This window comes from Schistocerca nitens, chromosome 5 (assembly GCF_023898315.1).
Source record: "Schistocerca nitens isolate TAMUIC-IGC-003100 chromosome 5, iqSchNite1.1, whole genome shotgun sequence".
NCBI classification, from domain to species: Eukaryota; Metazoa; Arthropoda; class Insecta; order Orthoptera; family Acrididae; genus Schistocerca; species Schistocerca nitens.
Window position 1 is genome coordinate 554,087,961 of NC_064618.1, and position 27,196 is coordinate 554,115,156.

At 43.8% G+C, this 27,196-nt stretch overlaps 1 protein-coding gene across 7 annotated transcripts in view; it reads left to right on the forward strand.

Moving 5' to 3' along the window:
• LOC126260026 (protein NDRG3) overlaps positions 1–27,196 on the forward strand; it is a 584,669-nt gene that overhangs the window by 489,365 nt on the left and 68,108 nt on the right. For all 7 annotated transcript variants that reach the window (XM_049957195.1, XM_049957197.1, XM_049957192.1 and 4 more), the window contains one exon: positions 643–763. In XM_049957195.1, the coding sequence (XP_049813152.1) occupies positions 643–763 (121 nt within the window). The remainder of the gene's footprint in view (positions 1–642; positions 764–27,196) is intronic.

The window sequence follows — 27,196 nt, forward strand, 5'->3', positions numbered from 1 at the left end:
TTCCCGTATCTTTTCGTCGTGATCCTTCCGCGAAATGTGTATTGGCGACAGTAGTATCGTTCTGCAATCAGCTGCAAACGCCGGTTCTCTAAATTTTCTCGGTAGTGTTCCTCGAAAATAACGCCGCCTTCCCTCCAGGGATTCCCATTCGAGCTCACGAAACACGTCCGTAATACTAGCGTGTTGTTCGAACCTACCGGTAACAACTCTAGCAGTCCGCCTCTGAATTGCTTCGACCTGGTGAGGATCCCAAACACTCGAGCAGTACTCCAGAATAGGTCGCACTAGCATCGTATATGCGGTATTCTTTACAGATGAATGACACTGTCCCAAGATTCTAACAACGAACCGAATTCGACCATTCACCTACCCTACCACAGTTCTCACATGTTATCACTTTGCCATCTTATGCCCAGATATTTAAACGACGTGACTGTGTTAAGCTGGACACTACAAATGCAGTATCCGAACATTACGGGTTTGTTTTTCCCGATCATCCGCATAAACTACAATTTTTATAGCTCTAGAGCTAGCTACCATTCGCCACACCAACTAGATATTTTGTCTAAGTCGTACTTTTACATCTGACGATTTCGACCGGTCAGGGACGACACGTTTAGTTGTTTTTGTGTCTGGTTGCAGATGTGTCGAGCTTCCAGGCGTTCTTCAACTTCAGCGAGATGCGGGCGCTGCTGGACAGCTTCTGCGTGTACCACGTGAACGCGCCGGGCCAGGAGGAGGGCGCCGCCACGCTGGCCGAGGAGTGAGTAGGCAGGCCGCAGCCGCAGCGTAGCAGAGCGCCCCAGCCTGCCCTTCCGTTAGACTATCAAGCTGCGGCCTAAAGCAGACCCCTCCCCCACGTTGTCTGTGATGTATTATTATTTAAAATGTGGCACAAGGACACACGTATAGGATGAAACTTCCCACCAGCAGATTTAAGCTGCATTTCGGACTCGAACTCGGGACCTCTGCATTTCGCGAGCACTCGTTCCACCGACTGAGATGTCCAAGCTCGGTGGAGTGATTCACGAGGAAGCTTTGTGTGCATAATTTACAAATATTTCGTGTCAATTAGCAGAGCTATGATACAATGAAGTCCTGTTCCTGTGAAAACGGTGCCTTTGTCATCTAGCCGTGATAGGCATATGGCCGCCCAGCTAACGTGCTGACAGTCTGTGCCAACGACACGAACAGCATCTGTAATGTTTCAAAGCAAAGTAATGCTCGTAACTGATGCAGGATTGTACTTCTATTATTTGGGATAATGTTCCGATATCCCATAAAAGATCCACTGAAGCGTTCCACAGAACAACTCGAAATTTTCGTAACAACAGTAGTCCTACTGCCAGCTGTACCATTTTCTTCTCTGGAGACTTCTGTCAAATCTTACCATTAATTGCAACAGGGACGATAACAGACTAAGTGAATGCATTTTCAGTTGCCAGTTAGTATGAAATGTTAATGTAACTCCAAAATTGGGAAAAATGAAAAATTACTATAGCAAATGTCATCTTACACAAAAAATGTAAACTTAACTTTTAATTAGAACATTCTCTATTTTTGTGCCACAGCTGATACTTGAACCAGGCTCTCCTTGCCTAGAAGACAGGTGTGCTAGCTATTACACCACTATAGCAGTATAGGTAATACCCCTGCACAAACTACGTTAGTCTAATTCCCTCCCTAACACAAACTTCACGTCTTCAGCTTATTTTTCCCTTCTTCAATCGTCGCTATTGCCGAGGGACAGCATTGGACTAAGGTAGTCTGTGCAGCTATGTCACCTATACCGCTACTGCGGTGTAATGGCTAGCACACCTGCATGGTAAGTAAAGAGAGCGGGGTGCAAGTCCCAGCCGTGGCACAAAATTTTAATTCATTTCTTCAGCTTCTATCATTATCTTACATACATTGAGACTCAAATGTCCCAAGGAAAATTTAATTATATCAGATGTATAAACCATTCTCGAAAGTGTAGGAAATCCTGGGACTGATATCATGCCGATATCGATATATCATGCCGATATCGATAAAAAGCAAAAATCGCCCGGATTCTTGATTCCCAGGATTCTCTTACAACTACTCGTCACAGTAGGCAAAGACCCCGAGTTCGAGTCTCGATCCAGCACATAGTTTTGATCTGCCAGGAAGTTTCACTCTTCACAGTACTCGACTGTACCTGTTTGTCAGTATATGAGGTCTACCTGGACTTTGTATTCAGCTGTGGTTGTTCCTTCCCGTTTCCACTTCACATCATTTAAAGCCGACTTGGGCAGATTTAAAGTGGTTGAATTGTTCCCAATGGATTTGTTACTCCACCCATTTGTTACGACATCCAGCAACTAGTATACATTCGAAGTCACTGAGTTCTCTTGACTGACCCACGTTGCTAATGACAACAAAATACTCCGTGTCTCTTTATATACCGGTGGGTCTGCCTCTCGTGATACCTAGTGGTCAGTTTAGTATTATATGGGGATATCCACACACTTCTGATTGGATAGTGTACACTGTTGGACATTAGAACTGCAACACCATGAACGATAGAAAATACGAAATTGTATTTACTGTGCTAAAACAATATAGTGGGAAGGATGCACTTACAAATTAGTATGTGGTTTAAGGGTGTACGAGGTGCGAAATTTAGTACGCAGTGCTGTCACCTATGGCAACGATAACAGCTCTAACCCGGCTGGGCATTGAGTCGAATTGAAGGTAGGTGATGGTTACTGGTACGTAATTCCAGGCTGCTTCAACTTCTCACAAGGAGTTCATTAATGATAGTGGCTGGCATGTGGAGACATGCCATTCTCTCGGCAACCAATGGTCAAATGTTTTCAATGAGTCGATGATCTGGAGAACATGCTGGCCAGGGGTCAACATGTCAGGACAACATGAATAACGCACTGATGAGCCAAAACATTATGACCGCCTGCTTAATAGTTTGTTTGTCTGCCTTTGGAACGAAATACATGATCTTCTGCGTATCAGGGATCCAACAGCATGTTGGTAGGTTTGCGGAGTTATGTGGCGTTAGATGTCTACGCACAGGTCACGTATTGTGCGTAAATGACAGGCCGCTGATTTTCGTATACGAAAGGTAATTTCACGGAGACCTCGAAGAACGCCACTGACCTTAAAACGTCGGAAATTTAACGACTTCTGTCCAAATTACCGCTCATATGATCCAGAAGTAATCGTGTTGTGTACCCAATGACTCTCCAGGTACTGGGCCCGTACGACGATAACGAAAATGTAGTTATGTTCGGTCTCGTTCACATGCCGATACGTCCGTCGTCATACTTGACCCTGAACTGTTACTCGTCTGAAGAGACAACGTGTTGTCGTTGGGCATACCTCTGTCGGCTCGCCTCTCTCTGCTGCCGCCACAAGGTAAGGTGCAAAAATAATAGCCGTGCTGATAGTCTCGCGTGTTCCAGATGTTTCGCCCTCGCCGTGTGGATACTTGTCATCCTGCAAAGATTCAAGATACGTCACGTAGCCATTCGTTCCTGCACAGCCGAGCCAATAATGTCTGTTCTCGCGGACACTGTTCGCGCGGGGTCGGTGAGATGCTGCGTCACATTTCCATCATATTACGCCTGCCGCCTAATGGTGAGTGGCGGAGGGTGCATCTGATACCGCTTACTGATCCTTTCCTTCCCAGTTCGACTCGCGAATGGCACGTGGAAAGAGTGGTTATTGCTAAGCCCCGTAGTAACTATTAATTTCTCGAATTTTCTCGTCGTGGTCGTTTCGTGGAGTGCATGTGGGAGGAAGTAATATGTTATCCGACTCTTTGCGGAAAGTATTCACTCGAAATTTCAGTAGTAGATATCTCCGTTATGCACAACGCTTCACGTGTAACGTCTGCCACTGGAGTTTGTTGAGCATCTCTGTAACGCTTTCGAGCCCACTAAGTAAACTTGTGACGAAACGCGCTGCCCTCCGTTGGATCTTCTATCAGTCCTACCTGGTAGGATCCCAGACTGATGAACAGCACTCAAGAATCGGTCGAACAAGCGCCTTGTAAGCCACTTCCTTCGTGCATGAACTACACTTCCGTAAGATTCTTCCTATGAATCTCAGTGTGGCATCATCTTTCCTTACGTGATCATTCCACTTTAATGTCGCTCTGGATAGTTACTCCTGGACATTTTACGGCAGGTACTGTTCCTAGCAACTTGTCATCAGTGGTGTAGTTGTACAATAGTGGATTTCTTTTCCTATGTGTGCACAGTATGTTACATTCATTTACGTTCAGGGTCATTGTAAGTAGCAGATTTCCCTCGGAATTTGTTTATCCTCTGGCACGTGTTTCCCTTTATAATAATTAGATTTGCTGCCATAGTAGCGACAGCTTCTAGGCATTCTACCAGTATAAAACAGTTCGAAGTTTCAAAAACACACCTCGTCTTCACAAACGACTTACTCATTGAAACAGCTGATTGTGTTCCCCCAGTTCTGCGGTAAGGCGTTTATTTATCACGAATACTGTGACTGTAGTGTTTTCCAGCAGGAAATGTGTTACATATCAACCCTTGAAACGCCGAAGTAGTATTAAGCAATACATTTGACGTGCAAAGTGTCTGTTACACGAATACTGCACTATAGTAACTGCTGTATGTATCTGCAAGAAGAGGTAGCACACCTAGCCTTGCACAAGAGGACAGACAGTGCACTGCTCCCTGTGCTTCCCCGTCAACAGAACATTCTTTGTTGTCGCTGTTCCAAATTTTTGTTCTTAATTGTAGTTAAAGTAGCTGTTCCATTATTTATAGCTTACAACCTGTATGCATACACGCCAGAAGATGAAGTCAATAGTCCCGAAATTTGTCACCATGTATTAAATGGAATGTAACGCGAAAACAAGGTAACTGGCTGCTGTAGAATACAAATGAATAAAGCTGGTGAAATATCATAAATTGAACTATGTGTTTGTGACTGAAGGGTGTGAGCTAGACAAGCGACCGGTACCAATCGGTAGAATTATAACTGAGAAAGCCATTCCATATTGACCATCGTTATGCGATTTCTTCAGTGACGCCGCGCCAAGTCTGCGTTCTTTCTGGCGACCTTGCTGCGGAGCAGGCAGTGACCTTCTTCTTCAACTCCCCCGCGCCCCCCACCCTCCCCTGCGCCACCGCCTCCCACAACTAGTTTACGAAGGAGAAAAACTCCCATAGATATCCGGTTCAAAAATTGTTGGGAAAACAAGTTACAGGGCGAGCTCCACTAAACCTGTAATGTTCTAGACTAATAAGTTGCCCGTATCCACAGTTACTACTAAACTGACATTGCGGTTACTGGTAGTCTGTGAGTAGTGAGAGAAATAATAATAATAATAAAGGGGCGTTTGCCTATCGCCCATACGTCTTTATTTTTCGCTGACTCGACTTTCCAAATTACACCACTGCTCATCTTCAGGAGCGAAACTGCAGTAAGATAATATTAGTCATATTTTCATCATGTAGTATTTCTCAGTCAGTATAACTTCGATAATCACTAATAGTCATCAAAACACCGAGGAGAAATTGGTCTTCTTTATTCGTTTCTGCCTGTTGGAGACTATGATATTCCTGCCGTTTGGTAACCTCGTGCCTACGGCATTTGTTCCCGATATTGTTCTTTCTTCAACTCTGACCACGTTTCTCCGTTTTTTATTCATTTATTTTTAACTGGAAACCTGGGCATTGTAGCTGTTCCGCAGTGAGTGATCCACTTTCTTGGGTGCCCTCATGTTTGATCCTCATCTGTCGTATGTCTGTTTCTACTTTGTTAAAACAAGTTCCCGTCGTTTTCTTATCCAGGCAGCTAGTAAAAGCCTGTTACGATAGTGGTAATGCATTCATTGGAGCCACGTATCCATTTAAGACTGCAGGCCTCGTGCGCAGCGTGTCCACTGTCTTTTGGATACATGTGTAGCTCATGACTGTCTTCTGTACCGAGCAGTGCTTTCATGTGGAGCCATGATTTTCTTGACAATCCTTTTTCCTTTGTTGTGCATGAAAACGATACTCATAACGGTTCTGTTCTCGGATTTAACGTTGTAAAATATCTTAACTGGAGTATTCGCATAATTATTCATATTTAAGAGATGTGGAAAAATATTGTAAGCGATCCACTTTTACTACAATTGGACGCGGACTCGCCTAATACAATGCTTTTGCTGACAGTTTTCGTATTAGGTATCACAATTCCTCGTCAACGTATAAATCTTTGTGATTCATTAATCTGAGATAGCAAAAAATTGCTGTACGATAATGCAGTACGATGCAGCAGCCTAGCTGCTGTTTTTAGTTTTATTGTAGTCTTTGACTCTGTTCGTTGTGGTTATACTCCAAAAAAGACATTGGCGCATTTTGATCGAATCGGTCACTTTTTTTTTTTATCAAAATATGCATGCGACTGGTACAGTACACGGTCATACTCGAACCTGACAGTCGAGAGATTTCTGTGGCTGTATACCTTGTTAAAATTATTATCAAATCGGTACAATGCTACGTATCCATCGAAATCTGCCCACGCCCCACTTTGCAGTAAGTACAGGGGATGGACAAAAATATGGAAACACAAAACACTCCGTGCATAATACGGTGTAGGAAAACCATTGGCTTTCAAAAAAGCTTCCAGTCGTCTCGGAATGGATAAATACGGGTCCTCTGTGGTTTTCAAGGGAATCTTATACCATTCTTCTTGCCAAATACTGGCAACTTCAGGTAACGGTGGTTGAAGTGGATAGCGATACGCATCGCTCTCTGCAAAGTAGACTACAAAAGCTCAATAATAATGAGATGCGATGAGAGTGGTAGCCAGGCGAGAAGCGACAGTTCATCGTGATGCTCACGAAGCCAGTACTGGGCGATGGGAGCTGGGTGGAGAGCGGCCCAACCGTCACGGAACAGAGCATCACCATAGGGCAGCAAACATTGTACCATAGGACGGACCTGATTAGCCGAAATGGCCACGTAATCCTTGGCAGTAATGCAGTTTTGCAGAGTAACCAGAGGGCCCAAGAAATACCACGATAAGGTTGCCCACAATATCACCGAAATCTTGCCATATTTCCCTCTTGGCACGCAACTCGGCCAGAAGTTGGAACCAGTGTGAAACAAGACTTATCCGACCAAATGGCATTCTGTCATTGCTCCATAGCGAAGATGTTATGGCCTCCTCACCACGTTTTCATGTCGTAGGCATTTGTATCACTGATGAATGGGTTTGGAATTCCAGCTCGCCATGCATTTCCGTGCTTATGAAGTTCTTTTCGTGTTTCGGTGCTGTCAGAGCTCCCGAGTCCGACGATACACCACAGTTCTTCAGTGAGTTTTGCGACTGTCATCCTCTTATTTCTCGTCACAGTTCTCCTCAGTGACCGTCCGCCACACACTCAACACACACTTTTGTCTGTGTTGTGACTTAGCAGATGATGTTTTTCCGCTTTCTCTGTATGCGGTATACATCTTCGGTAAGTTGTCTCTTTGAAACAAGCCCGCCGCTCGTGGTCTAGTGGGCTCCGGGTTCGATTCCAGGCTGGGTTGAGGATTTTCTCTGCCCGGGGTCTGGGTATTTGTGTTGTCTTCATCATCCTCATTCGTGACAGTGGGTAGATTGAACTGTGTAAAAAGAAACTGGACTGTGTAAGAATTGGAACTTTGTACGGGCGATGATGACCGCGCAGTTGAGCACCACACAAACCAATCATCATCATCTTTGAAGCAACAAACGGTTCGGCTATCTTGGTTACGCATGCACTTCTATATGAGCAGCAACAATTCGTTAACTTTCGAATTCCTTTAGCTCATAATGCACACAGAACAGTTTTGACCACCACCGATACTTGCAACATTGCACAGGAGCCGTTCGTGGTTAAATACAACGCAACCTATGGACTTGACTAGAATCTGCATTATGTTCAAGCATGAATTTCTCGCGGTGTTTCGATATTTTTGTCCAGTTCTTGTATGTTGCATGTACTGCCCAAGCTTAGTCGCCAATTACGACTGACCGCGCTGACAATCAACACGGATCCCTCGAAGTACAGCTGGCTGAGTCAAAAAGCAAGTAGACAATGCAGGCTTCCGCACTCATGGTCGATGAGACAGTACAGGCATAAAATTACGATGTTCAGTCAGAAGAGTGAAGGGGTTAATTTTTTAAAAACAAGAAAATGAAGGTGGCTGTATGTACAGAGCTCCATTATAACAAGAGTATTAATAATGGAGTTTTCGATTTAAAAAAAGCACAAATATGTCAATCGTCTCAGTGGGGCAAAACTTTTTTGAGCAGTTATTACTTTTTAGCTGTCTTTATGTAAAAATTAGAGGAATTAAGACGCACAAGCACTTGTTCTTTCTGCATAGTATTGCCATTTTGTCTTCAGCCTAAAGAGTGGTTCGATACAGCTGTGTACACAGTGTATCTTGTGCAAGTTTCTTCAGCTCTACGTGACTACTCCACCTAACATCCATTTAAAACTGCTTTACGTGGTCAGTCCATGGTTTCCATTTTGGATTTTACTCCACACACTTTCTTCCACTACCAAACTGACGATTCTTCGATTTCTCAGGGTGTGGCATGTCAGTCTCTCTTCTTTTAGTCAGCGTTATTTGTTACTTCTTGATAATTTATCCGATCTACCCTCTAATTTTCTGCATTCGTCTGTAGCACCACATTTCAGAAGCTCCTAGTTTCTTCTTGTTTGAACTGTTTATTGTCCACTTTCGCATCGATTCAACTCTATACCCTAAAGAAATACCTTCAGAAAGTAATTTCTAACACTTCAATTTATATTGAAAGTAGCGCCTCACGACGTACAGGTATCTACGACCGGATGATTTGTCTGTCGTAGAGATAATAAATTATAAGCACAAATATTCCTCGCAAATCATCCTACCTATTAGTGAAAACTGTATGAAAATCCCAAACGTGTTCTTGAGATTATCTTTCACATACAGAAAGAAAAATGCGGCAAGAGACTTTAATTTATGATATGCAGTATTATTAGTAAATTTCCCTTTTTCAGGTACACATTCATGTTAGAGTCCTCCGCACTTTATATCCTGTCTACTTCATCCATCGTCAGTTATTTTGCTGCCCTAATTGTGAAGCACATCTATTTACCATTCGCGATTGTTATCGGAGAGCGAACCATTTTTCTTGGTTAACTCATATAGACTAATCGCAGTTGACGTCACCCGATAGAAAATGGACAAAAAGATACCGGGACATTATACAGCTTCCACCAAATACTATAAGAAGGCTTTCATAGCTCAGATGTAAGTGTAAGAAATGTTTAACTACGGGATTTGCACAGAGTGGTCCGTACGCGGAAGCACCTTCCACGACTTTTCAAGCTGTCCCAAAAACATACAGCTGCAGTCTTTCCGCGCGAGGCCGATGGTGGCGTTTCGTTCAACGGATACTGTAATCATTTGTGCTCATCACATGGTCTGCAATTCAATTTAATGCGCTATGCGGCTGGACACTTCGCATCCTGCCATTGCTGGCGCCATGCCGAGAAGGCAGAATCTGCTGTGGTATCTCGCGAGATTTAATGGTGACGACTACATCCATTTCTGAAAACTCGACCCGTTTGAGATAGTATTTAAAGAGCCAACCGAGGTAGATGTAGAGTTGTAGACATTCATGCTAATCAACTGCTTGGAGGAACACACATATGGATGAGCTGCTTGTAGTGGTTAATAAAAAAAAAAGAAAAATAAGAGAGAAGAAAAGAAAAAGTTTGAAAATGTGGGAAGAAATCGTAAGTGAAAATGGGTTTTTTAAAATCGTTCATGACCGTGAAAAAGGGAAAGAATGAAAAGCAAATCGGACTTTGTGTTACAGAAAAGCTATCGTTGGGGTGGTCCTTTTGGCGTTTTTGAGCAAAAGTTAAACCAATTTCCACTACAAAACTTACTGAAAAGAAACAGAGAATAACAAAATGTAACTGACATGGGGAAGTGGCGTAGATAAATCATCCTTTACCAGGTTAACTTGTCTTCTTTCGTGCGGCGTCCAGGTCTTCAAAAATCTCCTTCATTTCTGTGTGAAAAGTCGGCTCGGAAATCTTACAATAAGTTTCATTGTCCAGGAATTTCTAATGCTTCTCTCCATCCTCCGAATTTCATAACAACTTCCACAATGTCTACACATTAATAAGTTTATTCGTCTTAATCAGATCACGTCTGCCTTAAGCTTCGGCTATCAAGAGACAATTGAAACGGATAGAAAACAAAAAAAAAGAGTTACAATTTTAGTAGTTTCTCTGCCGTCGAGCGCTCATACCGCTGCGACCACAGTCTAACATAGACTGTGGCTGCGACGGGATATTTTTTATCTGAGGGAACGAGTGTAGCGCGGCGAAATTCAAAGTCCCGCTACATGCTCATCAACCCGCAATGTCTACGACATTGTAAGTCAAAGTCTCCTACTGTCTGGACCAGACTCCAGCGCATGATCGAGTCATAGAAAGACAGACTGACTGCGAAAAGATTACTCACTTGTAGTGTCTGGTAGCACGTGACTAAGATGTGAACTTGTCACGTTGATCCTACAGGGGTTGGATAAAAATATAGAGACAGCGAGAAACACTTGCTTGAACATAATAGCACATAATAGCAGATGCTAGCCAAGCCTGCAGGTTATGCTGTTGTATTTGACCATGAACGGCACCTGTGCAGTGTCCTGAATGTGTTGCACTGTGTCAGTCGTGATCAGAACAGTATTCTGTATAACTGTGAGCGCATTATGTTGCAACTAACTGAATTCGGACGTTGGCAATTTGTTGATGCTCGTATGGTTGGGGCTTCCATAAATGAAGTGGCCTAAGTGTTCGGTGTTTCAAGAGACACCATATCGAAGACTCATACCGCATACAGGGAAAGCAAAAAACATCATCCGCTAAGCGACAACGTAGACGAAATTGGTGTTGAGTGATCGTGACAGATGGTCGTTGAAAAGGATTGTGGCGCAAAATGAGAAGATGGCAGTTGCAGAAGTCACTGCAAAACTGAGTGTCACACTTGCAAACCGTGTCAGCACCAAAACAACCAAAGAGATCTCAGGAAGCGAGGAACTCAAGGGTGAGCTGGAATTCCAAAACCACTCATCAGTGATGCGAATTCCCATAACAGGAAAACGTGATGTGGAAGCCATAAAACCAGGGCTAAGGAGCAATGAAAGAGTGTGATTTCATTGTACAAGTCTTGTTTCTCATTGTTTCCAAATTCTGGCCGAGTTTATGTCCCAAGCACGATACATGGCTGGAGTTCGGTGGTGATTTGAGCAGCCATATCGTGGCATTCCTTGGGCCCGAAGGTTATTCTGCTAGGTCTCATTCATGCCAAGGATTATGTGACTATTTTGGTTGATCACGCCTGTCCAGTGGTTGTTCCCCAGTGGTGATGCTGTGTTCCAAGGTAACACGGGCCAGTTCACAAAGCTCACATCACCCAGGACTTGATTTTGTGAGCACGAGGATGAATTGTCGCATTGTACGTGTCCACCACAGTTACCAGATCTCAGTATTATAGAGCCTTTGTGGTCTACTTTCAAGAGAAGGGTATTGATCGTTATCCTTCCATCATCAGTACAAGAATGTCATACTATTTTTCAGGAGAAATGGTATAATATTTCTCTGAGAGTCATACAGGACCTGGAAACAGTTTTGAATGCTGGCGGATTTCTTACACTGCATTAGGCATGGTAATGTGTTCTGTTTTTGGTGTTTCCATATTTTTGTCCAATCCCTGTAAGCTCTGAGGTTCAAAAATTCGCATGGTGATTCAGACTGTTATGAACATAGTTCTGCCAACATTTAGCATCTTTTGTGTGTCTGGCCAAACTCTTCGGGCTCTGGTACCCTTCAGTACCATTGACATTTTTGTCTTGTGGGATGAATGTAGGTCAGTATACTAATCCAGGGGAGATGAACATTGGGGGCAGTCCACTGAAGAAATTCAGGCAATGGGTGTAGTCCAGGTGCTCACTAGCATGCTATAGAAGGATGCCTGAAGCACAATTAAGAGAGATAGGCACAGTGCTTTAGTTATCACCTCATAAAAATTGTTGTTGTTGTTGTTGTGGTCTTCAGTCCTGAGACTGGTTTGATGCAGCTCTCCATGCTAATCTATCCTGTGCAAGCTCCTTCATCTTCCAGTACCTACTGCAACCTACATCCTTCTGAATCTGCTTAGTGTATTCATCTCTTGGTCTCCCTCTACGATTTTTACCCTCCACGCTGCCCTCCAATACTAAATTGGTGATCCCTTGATGCCTCAGAACATGTCCTACCAACCAATCCCTTCTTCTAGTCAAGTTGTGCCACAAACTTCTCTTCTCCCCAATACCTCCTCATTAGTTATGTGATCTACCCATCTAATCTTCAGCATTCTTCTGTAGCACCACATTTCGAAGGCTTCTATTCTCTTCTTGTCCAAACTATTTATCGTCCCTGTTTCATTTCCATACATGGCTACACTCCATACAAACACTTTCAGAAATGACTTCCTGACACTTACATCTATACTCGATGTTAACAAATTTCTCTTCTTCAGAAGCGCTTTCCCTGCCATTGCCAGTCTACCTTTTATATCCTCTCTACTTCGACCATCATCAGTTATTTTGCTCCCCAAATAGCAAAACTTCTTTACTACTTTAAGTGGCTCATTTCCTAATCTAATTCCCTCATAAAAATTAGACTGCCGCAATGAAATTTGTCATGTTCGTTTCTCAATATTCACCCTTCAGTAAGACAGTTTTGTCTCAATGATAAGACACCTTGGTTGTAGAGGTCTGCATTTTGTCTGTATGGGAAACGTTCCCCTTCAAAAATCAGCTCCTCATCATTCTGGAAATGCCTGCCATGCAATGGTACTTCATCTGAGGCCACCAAGTTAGTAGAATATGGGGATGAGGCAAAATTTGATGGCTCAAAGAAACAGCACACATAACTGTGTACTTTGCAGAATAAGATGGGGGCATTGTTGTGGAACAAAAACATCCCCTCCAACAGCTTCCGGCAATGATTCACGTTGACGACCTCGCCCCTTATATTACATGCTAGCACCAGATCATTGCAGACCCAAAAATATTGTCACGTTGCCCGACGATGGTTGGATCATCACCTTCTTTGGCAATAGTGAAGCCACATACTTCCAGTGCTTGCTTTGCTCCTTTCACTCAATTTGTGCTGGGACAGGATTCGTATCCTGTGATGGCATTGGACTTCACTTTGGATTACTGAAAGGTCTACTTCTCATCTTGTCTACAACTACATATGTATTCTGCAAACCACTGTGAGGTACATGGCAGAGGCTGTGCCCCATTATACCAGTTATTAGAGTTTCTTCCTGTTCCATTCACATATGGAACATGGGTTCAAAATGGTTCAAATGGCTCTGAGCACTATGGGACTTAACTTCTAAGGTCATCAGTCCCCTAGAACTTAGAACTACTTAAATCTAACTAACCTAAGGATACCACACACATCCATGCCCAAGGCAGGATTCGAACCTGTGACCGTAGCGGTTGTGCAGTTCCAGGCTGTAGCGCCTAGAACCGTTCGGCCACTCCAGCCGGCAGAACATGGGAAGAATGATTGTTTGAACACCTCTGTGCATGCAGTAATTATTCTAATTTTATCCTCACGATCCATACGTGAGCTATACAGAGGGAGTTGTAGTATGTTCCTAGAGTCATCATTTAAAGCCAGTTCTTGAAACTTTGTTAACAGACATTCTTGGGATAGTTTACATCCATCTGCGAGAGTCTTCCAGTTCAGTTCCTTCAATATCTCTGTGACACTCTCTGATGCATTAAACAAACCTGTGACATTCGTGCTGTCTGTTTCCACATACATTCAATATTCCCTGTTAGTCCTACCTGGTACGGGTCTCACATACTTGAGCAATATTCTAGAACTGGTCGCATGAGTGATTTATAAGCAATCTACTTTGCAGACTGATTGCACTTCCCCAATGTTCTACCAATTAACTGAGCTCTACCACCAGCTTCCCAGGTATTTGTATGAGCTAGCTGATTACAACAGTGTCTCTTTGATATTACAGTCTTAGGATACTACACTTTTTTTGTTTTGTGAAGTGCAAAATTTTACATTTCTGAACATTTTGAGCAAGTTGCCACTCTCTGCACCACATTTGTATCTTATCAAGAGCTGACTGAATATTTATGCAGCTTCTTTCAGATACTGCATTATGGATAACTGCATCATCTGCAAAAAGCCTGATTTTACTATTAATATTGTCTGCAAGGTCATTAATATACAATACAAACAGCAAGGGCCCCAACACACTTCCCTGGGGCACACTCAAAGTTACTTCTACATCTGTTGATGACTCTCCATCCAAGATAACATGCAGTGTCCTCCTCACCATAAAGTTCTTAATCCAGTCACAAATTTCACTTGATGCCCCACGTGATTACATTTTTGATGATAAGTGTAGGTGCAGTACTGAATCAAATGCTTTGCAGAAATCAAGAAATACTGCATCTACCAGGCTGCCTTCACCCAAAGCTATCAGTATGTCATTGAGAAAAGTGCTAGTTTGGTTTCACATGATCAATGTTTTCTAAATACATGTTGGTTAGCATTAAGGAGGTCAGAATATTTAAGGTACCTCATTATGTCTGAGTTCAGAGTATATTCTAAGATTATAAATCAAATTCATGTCAAGGATATTGAATGGTGGTGTTGTGGATCACTTCTACTATCCTTCTTGTAGACAGGTGTGACATGTATGTTATTCAAAGAACTGGGCACAGTTTTTTGTCCTAGGGATCTACAGTATCATATAGTTAGAAGAGGAGCTAACTCAGCCACAAATTCAGTGTAGAATCTGACAGGGAATCCATAAGGGCCTGCGGAACTTAGTTAAATTTTAACAATTTCACCTGTTTGTCAATACCAGTGACACAAATACTTATTTCATTCAACTTTACATTGGTAAGAGAATTAAACTGTGGCAATTATCTTTGGTTTTCCCTTGTTAAGGAATATTTGAAAATGGAGTTAAGCATTTCAACTATTGCTTTGCTACCCTCAGTTTGTTTGTCTTGTTTGCTAGGGACTTGACACTAACTTTGGTGCCACTAACAGCCTTTACGCATGATCAGAGTTTCTTTGGGCTCTAAGGATGTTGGTTCACACTGCTCATTATAAACAATCAGATCTATTTATATCAGATGGTTTATAATTGGTTGATCCACACCTATGTACAATCTTACCACACAGCCTAGGTCAACAACAGTTAATTATGTCTGACCTCTACCATGATACGGGGACAAGAAGAATAAAAAGAAACATAGATTAGTTCAGGTCTCAGCTTGTGTTCCTAAACAAGCTAAATGAGATATTTGCAAATGTATTGGGAAAATGTTACTGATGCAGCTGAAGACCTCTTTAACTAATATAATGCAAGTTGTAACTAATAGTAGTTGCCACATGGGACATTTCAGTAAAAAAGGCAATTGTTAAGGTACTTTTGGATACTATCAATCTGGGCAACTTTTGACATTTTTTGCACTTTTTGTAACATAACCTTATTCAAATATACAATGTGATGTTTAATTTCCACGTATATGGACTTTTATAAGCTTTATCCTTTAATTTTAATGAGTTTTTATTTGCAGTGAGGCATTCTGAATATGGAATAATAATTACCACTGTGTTAAACCCCTTCTCATCTCCCGCAGACCACAACAGCATTGTGAACTGAAGTCTAAGACAGAGAAAGTAAGGTTAAATGTATCTATCAGAAAGATGGGCTCCCCCCAGGGGGTCCACAACTCTTTTGTGGATTCGTGCGTAGCGAGCACGGGACCCTGAGCTAATGTGGCCTTCCTTCCTTTCCGGGCTGCATACCTTCCCTTTCCGCATCCTTCCCCATCCCCCATCTTCGCCCCTCCTCCCCTCACCTCTGGCTCTTTCCTTCCCTTATCTTCCCATCTGGGAGTATGGTTTGTGCCTACGTCCGGAGACGGACGCTCGTAAATGTAACGCGTTCTTCGCCTTCTCTGCTTGTATGTCTTCTTTCTTCCTTTGTCCTTCTCTTTTCCTTACCTCTTCTCTTTACCCTTTTCTCCACTGCGGCGTTTGAGTCCTCTCTTCTTTCCTTTCCCTTTCTCTTTCTTCCTCCCTGTGCATGTCTGAAGGCCGACCCACGCATTTTTGTGCGTAGCCGGTGGCGGGGTAATGCGTAATTCCCCGCCCCGGGTAGACAGGTAGGGCACGTATCTACCCCCTGGTAACGGCCAGGCTCAGGGAGGGGTGATTACCCGAGCTGATACCTTCCGAAAGTGCCGATTGGTCCCTCCGTCCGTTTGTCGGGAGGTGTGACCTGAGGTGTGAACAATCACCTAAGGCGGGAGTGCCCTCAGAGGGGACCCCCACAAGGGAGGAGCGCGCCATCGGAGACGCCGGTAATCATGGGGGATTCTTCCGCAATGGTTTCCTCACCTTCCACTATGTCTGCTCACAAGCGTAAGTTCACTGAGTCTCAGCCACAGACAGTTCTTCCATCGTTGCCACAGTTCCTTGTTGTTTCTCAGTCTGACAAAGGTCACGACTTCTCCACAGTCAACCCTTTCATTATTCAGAAAGGTGTCGACGCAATTGCAGGTCCTGTAAAGTCTTGTTCCAGATTACGGAATGGCACCTTGTTGTTAGAAACAGTCAGTGCCCTCCAGGCACAAAAATTGCTGCGTACTTCACTGCTCCACACCTTCCCTGTCCGGGTTGAAGCGCACCGCACTTTAAATTCCTCGCGTGGAGTCGTTTATACACGCTCCCTCGATGGATTGTCTGACGAAGAAATTCAGCACTACCTGTCTGACCAGGGCGTAACGGCTGTTCATAGAGTTATGAAAAGGGCTGACACGAACATCATTCCAACCCGCACTGTCTTCTTGACATTTGACAAAGTTCAACTCCCAACGAAAATCAAAGCAGGCTATGAGATAATTTCCGTTCGCCCTTACGTCCCAAACCCTACGCATTGCTATCGGTGTCAGCGGTTCAATCACACCAGCCAGTCCTGTTCCAGTCCGGCCAAATGTGTTACGTGTGGCAAGGATGCCCATGAGGGTGCTTGTCCACCTCCATCCCCTCGCTGCATCAACTGTATGGGTGACCACGCTGCTTCCTCTCGAGATTGCCCCGTTTTTAAGGACGAAAAGCTCATCCAGGAAATCAGAGTGAAGGAAAAGGTGTCTACCTTTGCTGCTCCAAAATTATTCGCCAGTCGACAGCCCACCGTGCCTCAGACAGGAAAATACAGCACTGTTCTTGCTTCTCCTCGGCCAACAAAGGAGGCGGCCACGCAGACTTGCGACCTCACCTTTAGTGCCACGGTCGTCCGATCGGCCAGCGCAAAGATCGCCCGTTCAACCTCACCACTTTCGCCTGCCCACTCTCTGGCTCACCCTTCGTCGGGTTCTGCTAAATCTCGAGCCCAAAAGTCAGACACCAAGACTTCGAAAAAAGAGCATACTCGTGAAGATTTTTTACGTACCCCAACTTCACAACCATCGGTTCCTCCTTCATCTAAACATCATACTTCCAAGGCTACTAAGAAACCCAGTTCATCTCCTTCTCCGCCAAGGCGTGTCCCATCTACAGCACCACGTGGCGGAAATCGCCCTCGGCCGTCTTCTGTGTCGCCAAGGCGCACTGCTGGCAGCCAATCAACCGGCCGATCGCTGGTGGCAGGAGCTGATCAGGATCTTCTGCCTTCGGCTGAATGTCATTCCATGCTGTCGGTCGCAAGCTCTGAGCAGTCGTTGAGTTGACGGCAACCTTGGTCACATTCCTCCATTTTCTGTTCACCCTATGTCCATTATCCACTGGAATACCCGCGGCATTCGAGCCAATCGGGATGAATTGTCGATCCTCTTACGATCCTACTCGCCAGTCATCTTCTGTCTTCAGGAAACAAAGCTGCGTCCCCATGACCGCTTTGTTCTCCATCATTTTCAGTCCGTCCGATATGATCTCCCCTCTGTTGAAGGCACTCCAGCCCATGGAGGACTTGATGTGTTGGTGAATGTGCCAACATCTTGTAGATAGAGGAGGCCGAAATGCACGCTATCTAACGCAGACGGGCATGAATTCTGGAACAGGATAAGTAGTGAATTCTAATAAGAAAAGGATGCAGCTCCTCGAATACTTAACTTTTATTTATCCTTGTTGTGAATACAGCATTCTTGATGAGACATTTCATACGATAACTATTAAACTATGTAAGGCTAGTGGCGCCTTGCTAAGTCGTAGCCATGAACTTAGCTGAAGGCTATTCTGTCTCTCGGCAAATGAGAGCAAAGGCTTCGTCCGTATAGTTGCTAGCAACGTCGTCGTACAACTGGGGCGAGTTCTAGTACGTCGCTCGAGACCTGCCGTGTGGTGGCGCTCGGTCTGCGATCACACAGTGGCGACACGCGGGTCCGAGAAGTACTAATGGACCGCGGCCGATTTAAGCTACCACCTAGCAAGTGTGGTGTCTGGCAGTGACACCACAGGACTCATGATTCTTCTCCATGATACTCTCCATTATCACCCAATCCACTTAAAGACTTCCTTCCAAGCTGTCGCCGTCCGTATTTCCCTTTCTGGATACACGTTCTCTCTTTGTACTGCATACATTCCATCGTCCACACCAATGGCACGAGCTGATTTCCTTCATCTTCTTGGACAGCTTCCACCCCCCTATATGCTGGTTGGGGACTTCAATGCCCACCACGCGCTTTGGGGATCTCCACATCCTTGTCCACGTGGCTCACTATTGCTAGACGTCTTCCACCAAGCGGATCTAGTTTGCCTCAACACTGGGGTCCCTACATTTTTGTCTGCCACCACGACAAATTTATCTCATTTGGACCTTGCGGTCGGTACTGTTCCGCTAGCTCGGCGCTTCGAATGGTTCGCCCTTGATGATACACACTCGAGTGACCACTTTCCATGTGTCCTTAGACTGCAGCCTCAACTGCCATATATGCGCCCGCGACGCTGGAAGTTTGCCCAAGCCGATTGGACACGTTTTTCATCTCTAGCGACATTGGATGACCGTCACTTTCCCAGCGTCGACGATGAGGTCACACATATTACCGACGTTATTCTTACAGCTGCGGAACGTTCAATACCACGCACCTCCGAATTGCCCCGGCGCCCCCCAGTTCCTTGGTGGAACGAGGCATGCCGTGACGCAATACGTGAGCGGCGACGTGCTCTCCGCGTTTTCCGCCACCATCCTACTTTGGCCAACTGTATCCGCTATAAGCAGTTCCGTGCGCGATGCCGTCGTGTCATCCGCGATAGCAAGAAGACAAGCTGGAAATTCTTTATTAGCTCATTTAACACCTTCACTCCCTCCTCGGAAGTTCGGAGTCGGCTTCGACGGTTCTCAGGCGCGCCTAGTTTCCTAGTTTCTCCCCGGTCTCTGGGCTCACTGTCGCGCTTGATACATTAGTGGACCCCGTCGCAATTTCTAACTCATTGGGTCAGCACTTTGCTTAGATTTGGAGCTCTTCAAATTACCCGCCAGCGTTTCTCCTGAAGAAACGTGCAGCGGAAGTGCGACTTCTTGCTTTCTCCTCTCAAAATCGCGAAAGCTACAATACTGTTTTCTCCATGCGGGAACTCCAACATGCACTCTCTTCTTCTCGCTCCTCCGCCCCAGGACCGGATGGTATCCACGTCCAAATGTTGCTGCATTTATCAACCCATAGTCTGCGTTACCTCCTTCGCCTTTATAATCGAATTTGGACCGACAGTACTTTCCCCAGACGATGGCGGGAAGCTATCGTCGTTCCTGTTCCGAAACCTGGAAAGGACAAACATCTCCCCTCTAGCTATCGCCCGATTTCTCTCACGAGTAGTGTATGTAAGGTTTTGGAGCGTATGGTGAATTACCGTTTAGCTTGGTGGCTGGAATCCCGCAGTCTTTTAACACCTGCCCAATGCGGATTCCGAAAGCATCGTTCTGCAGTTGACCATCTTGTTGCTCTCTCCACTTATATCATGAACAATTTTCTCCGGAAACGCCAAACAGTAGCAATATTTTTTGATCTGGAGAGGACATACGATACCTGTTGGAGGACAGGCATCCTCCGCACACTGTTCTCTTGGGGCTTTCGAGGTCGGCTGCCCCTTTTTCTTCGCGAATTTATGGCAGAGCGCACATTTAGGGTGCGGGTGAACACTACTCTCTCCCGTACTTTCTCCCAAGAAAACGGGGTACCCCAGTGCTCCGTGCTGAGTGTTGTACTGTTTGCCATTGCCATAAATCCAATTATGGATTGTCTCCTTCCTGATGTCTCGGGCTCCCTCTTTGTGGACGATTTTGCGATCTACTACAGCTCTCAACGGACCAGCCTTCTTGATCGACGTCTTCAAGGATGTCTCGATCGCCTCCACTCTTGGAGCATCGAAACCGGCTTCCGTTTTTCTCCCAGTAAGACCGTTTGTGTTAATTTTTGGCGACGTAAGGCGTTTCTTCCGCCCTCCTTACATCTAGTTCCTGTCAACTTTCCGTTTTCAGACGTCGCTAAATTCTTGGGTCTTATGTTTGACAGAAAACTGTGCTGGTCCACCCACGTTTCCTATCTTTCGGCTCGCTGTCTGCGATCCCTCAACACCCTCCGTGTCCTGAATGGTACCTCCTGGGGAGCGGACCGAGTGGTCCTTCTCCACCTCTATCGCGCCTTAGTGCGCTCGAAATTGGACTATGGAAGCATAGTCTACTCCTCTGCTCGGCCGTCTATTCTTCGGCGTCTCGACTCTATCCACCACCGTGGATTACGTTTAGTGTCTGGAGCTTTTTACACCAGCCCTGTGGAAAGCCTTTATGCTGAGACTGCTGAACCTCTGCTGCCCAATCGGCGAGCAGTCCTTCTGAGTCGTCTTCCATGCCTGCTAATCCAGCCCATGACATTTTTTTTCGATGCCTCCTTTGATGTAGGGTATGCAGGCCGCCCCTCCTCCCTACTACCACCGGGAGTCCGCTTACGTCAACTGCTCCATTCTCTTTCCTTCCGCTTTCCTAAAACCTTCTTGACAACTTGGGGTACAGCACCGCCTTGGCTCCGTCCCTGGATCTGCCTGCTCCGTGACCGTTGTCGATTTCCCAAGGATGGTACTCCTTCACTTGTTTATCATCGGGCATTTGCTGCTCAATGTGCACAAATGACGGACGCCACATTTATTTACACCGACGGCTCGAAAACATCGTTAGGTGTAGGGAGTGCCTATATTGTTGGCGATACCCCAAATCACTTTCGGCTTCCCGACCAGTGTTCGGTTTATACTGCGGAGCTTTACGCTGTTCTCCAGGCTGTCCACTACATCCGCCGCCATCAGCGGATACAGTACGTTATCTGCTCAGATTCTCTCAGCTCTCTCCTCAGTCTCCAAGCTCTTTACCCTGTGCACCCTCTGGTCCACCGGTTTCAGGACTGTCTGCGCTTGCTCCACCTGGGGGGCGTCTTGGTGGCGTTCCTCTGGCTCCCGGGACATGTTGGTATCTGTGGAAATGAGGTGGCCGATATTGTAGCCAAGGCTGCAGTCTCTCTTCTTCGGCCAGCTATTCAATCGATTCCCTTCGCCGATCTACGGAGCGTTTTATGTCGTCGTGTTGTTCATTTATGGCACGCACATTGGTCGACACTTCCCCATAATAAATTGCGGGACTTGAAAGCTCTTCCTTGTGCTTGGATCTCTTCCTCCCGAACGCGTTGTCGGGAGGAGGTAATTTTAACTAGACTCCGGATAGGGCACTGTCTTTTTAGCCATCGACATCTTTTAAGCGGCGATCCTCCCCCACTCTGTCCCCACTGCTCTCAGCTGTGGACGGTAAGACACCTTTTAATTGAGTGCCCCTATTTTAATCCGTTACACTCCCGTCTACAGCTATCGCCTGATATATCGTCAATTTTAGCAGATGACACGCGCTCAGCCAATCGCGTTCTCGAGTTTCTTAGTGCCAGTGAAATGACGTTAGTCATTTGAAGCTTTTTTTAGGGACAACCAACCCCTTTCTGTAGTGGATTTTTAAGCCTTCCTTCTGCTTTTAGTTTCTCCAATTTTATGACTTTCGTTCCCATTGCTGCTGGTTTCCATTTTCGGTTTTTTACTGTTTCCTAAGTCACGGACCGGGCGCTAATGACCATAGCAGTTTTGAGCGCTAAAACAAAAAAAAAAATGGGCTGACCTAGTGTTTCTTTATGACAAACAGTTATATATATATTACAAATTTGACCAGTATTTTGACTTTTGTTATATGCATATACAGAAAAACACTTGTCACAAAGTTTACTGATTTGTTGGGAACTATAATTACCTCACATACTCAGTGCTGTAGGAGATGATCTTTAATGTAGTGTTGTAGTTTTTTTTATGAAAACTTTTTATTTGCCAAGATTGCAAGGTTAGATACATTGATTACTAGTTTTGCCCAGTTAAGTGCCATTCTTCAGATCACATAAGAGAAAGCAGTGTCTGCATCGACTACTGAAATACGTTGTTTTATGCCAATCACATTTACAATACCAAACTCAATAATTGTGGTCACATTACATATGTATTAAATGCATTGTGCACCATTTCATTGTGCACAGTGAAAAAATATGTAGGAGCATACATTGTAACCCCAATTTTTGAGTTTGGATTTGTAAACACAATTGTGACAAAGTGTTTTGATTTAGTAATACATGTAGACACTGCTTTCTGTTGTTATCTGAAGATGTCAATTTAACTGGTCAAAACTAGCAATCAATACAGCCACACTTTTCCTGGAAATAAAAAGGTTTCCTAAGTAAAACTTCAATATTTTGTGATATTTGTTTCTGGGATAGTCTTAAAATACAAATAATTATAGGCCTATCCTTATTGAAAACCAATGGCCTTGCCACATTGGTAACACCGGTTCCTGTCAGATAACCAAAGTTAAGCGCTATCAGGCTTGGCTAGCAGTTGGATGGGTCATTGTCCAGGTTTGCTGAGTGCTGTTGACGAGTGGGGTGCACTCAACCCTTGTGAGACCAATTAAGGAGCTTCAGTTGAGAAGTAGCGGCACCGGTGATGAAAAGTGACAACAGCCAGAAGAGCAATGTGCTGACCACGTGCCACTCGATATCCGCATCCAGTGATGCATAAGCTGAGGATGACATGGCGACCAGTCGGTACCGTTGGGCCTTAAAGGCCTGTTCAGACAGTGTTTTTTTTTTTTTTTTTGTTTGTGTCCTCATTGAAACAAAATAAGAATGAAAAGAACTAAACTGTAGCAAGCAAGATAATTAAACAAAACCTTTACATACTTATTTATGTATCTGTTCTGTGGAAACATATGAGGAAAAAATGGATCATAAGACTTACATGTAATATAATATTGTCTAAGCAAGGTAATTTATTCAAACAATTAGACACTCACATGCAACTTCACTGGTATGAGAAAAAAACAAGTCATAATACATTCAACAAAGTATTCTGATCAGCTGTTATATTTAGAAAGAAAGTTATAATGGAAAATAAAGCATTTTCATTTTTACTAAACCATTTACAAATGACAATAATTTCTTTAACGATACTTGTTTTCTATAGTTTCAGTTATCACACTTTTTGCTACTGGTATGTGTGCTGTAAGGAAGTTACCTCTGAAATGTATCAAAATAACTTTTATACTTTCAAAGTACTTAAGGAAATGTTTGTAAAAATTAACTCTTATACAGAATGATCTGCACATTTCACTTATGTGTATCAATTTACCTTCATTTAGTCAGCTCTTCAAAATTATCGGCAGTAGCAGCAAGTTTCCAGCTGTTTTATCACTGGCAATGAAATGGCTTTATGACGAGTTTAAGTCTAATGTACATACTTGTAGTTTTCATCACTAGTGGGAGAACTACGCAAGAACACACTGTAGCAGAGCTATATGTTGAATGGTGACCCGAATTATTGTAGATAGGAATAAAATGCTGGAGAACATTGTTGTCACTAAGTAATACAGTACATCAGTTACCAGGTTTCACAGAACTGGTACATCAAAAGGTGTTGTTAATATGAAGAAAGCAAAAGAAAAGAAAACCTCTAGTGGAACAAGGTAACTATTAGAGAGAAGGCGAGAGTTTCAAATAACCTATAGTAATAACTTGATGTAATATGTTAAACTAAACTATTTGGAAATGTCTCCAAGAGAATGCAAGGAAAAAGGAATGAAAATTTAGTAGGAGAGATAATTATAAGAGTATGAAAAAACCAAACAGAAACTTAGGTTGGATGGATACTGCATATTATCATTTAAGATCATAGGTAGAACGGTATCCAACAATAGAGATGAAATTAGATAAGAATGCTAAGCTTTCTTTAATGTCCATATGGCTCAAGAGATGCATTAGATGTACAGGCAGTTCATAATAACAACAATGACATTCTGTGGGTAATGCCAGTTGAGCTGTATGAAGCAAATTATGTAGAAAAAGTCTGCAGTGGAAGACAATTCTCAAACACTGGAATAACACTACAGTTGTTTTGATGCTCAATAAAGGAGAAAGACAAAACAAATTACAGGATGTACCAAACATATACTGGTAAACTTCAAGGGTTTATAGACTGCCTTGAGAAACAAACTGAAAATGTGAAACCATCTCCAGAAACATTAGCTGATGACACTGTTGTGTTCAGGAAAGTATTGTCATTGCATGATCATAATGAATTGCAGAAGTGACTTAGGCAAAATTTTCAGTTGGTGTAATGAATAGGAGGTGTCTTCAAATGCACATAATTGTAAGATAATGTCTGTAACAAAGAGAAATAATCTGGTGGAATCTGATTACTAGATCAGTGGTGAATATCTTGAGCAGGAAACATCGCATAAGTACACAGGCTAAAAAAAAAGTTAAGTGTTGTAACCACGACCAAACTGGTCGCATGGTTGCTGAGAACGAAAGCATGGTGGGACCAAACGGAAGCAGCTCGTGAACAAACAAAACAAATGGGAAAGAATGGACAAGAACAATGATGGACAACCGAGCAAGACCTTACAAACAACAACACACAAGAAGCAACAGGGTCACAAGCAAAAACCTCTCAAATCCACAATGTCCACTCATACATGGAAACAAAGTAAAGTAAACATGCTTTATGTAGGCAAGATGTCGATAGACTCACTCAAATATCAGACTGCCTCACTCAGTGAGAGGCAGGCACTTAAATGCATGATAGAGTATGTCATTATTGGCTGCTGGGTACACGTGCTCCACCGTGGCACCCTCACATTATATGCGCATGAAGCCACAGGTTATGATGCGACGGCTGCAGAGACCTCTAGTGGTAATCGAGGTCCATGTCATCTTGCGCGAATTTGAAACCCGTGGCACTCGGTACCAGATCAAGCACCCAGAGTATATGGTCAGATCTCACTGCAACTTCATACCCATACACACCATCCCTGAATGTGTAAATGAAAAGAGTTACAATTCTCCGTGACAGGTAGAATGGCCACCAGAGTGTATTAGTGTTGTAAGCAGACCTGATAGCATGTATAAATGATCTGAATAGTATCAGATGTGGAGTAATTATTGTGAAGGACATGGAGATGCTGCCTACTCATGTAATACAGTGTTATCAGTACTCTGACAGAGTTTGGAAGGGAGGTCATTGTAGGTCTCCATTTAGCTTGCTGGTCAAATCGTGCAATATGCAGAATTGAAAGGCAGTGGCAGTGGCCCGATGTTGGAATGAGGGCAGGCACACTCATCGTCAAGTTTGCGGTCAACCACATTTGAGCACCGCAAGGGAAGCTCACCCTATTGTGAACCAAGCACATTGTAATCCCGTCACATATGCAACTGCCAACGAAGAACAAGTAATGGACTCCCTGCTCATTCTACATCATCTCTCACCATTTGTTGGAGACTAGCAGCAACCAGCCTAGGAAATAACCATCTCATGCATAAGTTGCTGTTGACATCACACAACAAATGGTAGCTTTTGGATTGGTTCTATGAATGGGAAGCATGGACTGCTGATGAATGACGTCACATTGTGTTCAGTAATGAATCATGTTCCCGCAATACCCCAGATGACCATCGTCAGGCAAGCTGGGGAGAAGTCCCATTTGTTGACTGTTTTGGAGACACACAGCAATGTTACTTCTGGCATCATGATGTAGGGAGCCATTAGGTGTGTGACTGAAGGTCATGGCTGGCAGTGACTGTGGGAACTCTTGAAATTACAACAATGCTACACATACATCCTGTGTCCTGATGTGTTATCTCCAGTGCTTAATTTCTCAAATTTTAGATATCAGAATGCACCTCTCCAACCATTGCCAACTCCTCTTCTGAGCACTTCATGTTTTTTTTCTGGCAGAGTGTTTATGAATAACATTAAGACACAATGTGAAATGGGATGATCACATAAAATCAATATTAGGGAAGATGAGTGGAAGACAGACATGTTGGAAGGGTTCTGAGAAAATTCAGTGCATCTGCAAAGAAAATCAGACACAATGCTGGTGTGATCAGTTCTGCAGTGTCTAGTGTCTGAAGTCATTGTCAAGTAGGCATGACAATAGACATTGAATGAATTCAGAGATTTGCTGCTCAGATTGTAACAGATCCATGTAGTCTATACAGAAATGCTGGGGGAATTTAAATGGAAATCATTGGAAAAACGATGACATATCTCTGATGGTACTACATAGAGTAAATTTAAAAAATACGCATTAAAAGAAGAGTGGGCAACCGTTATGCTATATCCGACAACCATCTTGCATAGGGGTCATGGAACAAGAGAGATTAGTTTGTATACAGAGGCATATAGATACACATTTTTCCCCCACTCAATACGCAGATGAAATAGGAAAGAAAACTGACAATATCAATATGATGTACCCTCCACAATGCACATATAGTAGCTTGTGGAGCACACATATTGATGTGCATGTCATCAAACAATGCTAGAAAGCATCAAAGTTACTGTGGAAAATGCTTACTGCTAGGCCAACTTTTTGGCAGTCAATGTGAGTTGTAACACTGGCACCACAGATTACCATGTAGGTTGACTCCACTGCTGACATGGTGCTTAGCAGACTATACAGTATTGTTGTGACAGATGTCAAATCATTATATGCCATCTGACATCCTGAGTAATACAAAATGGTTGAAGCTTTCATGGTCACTTGTT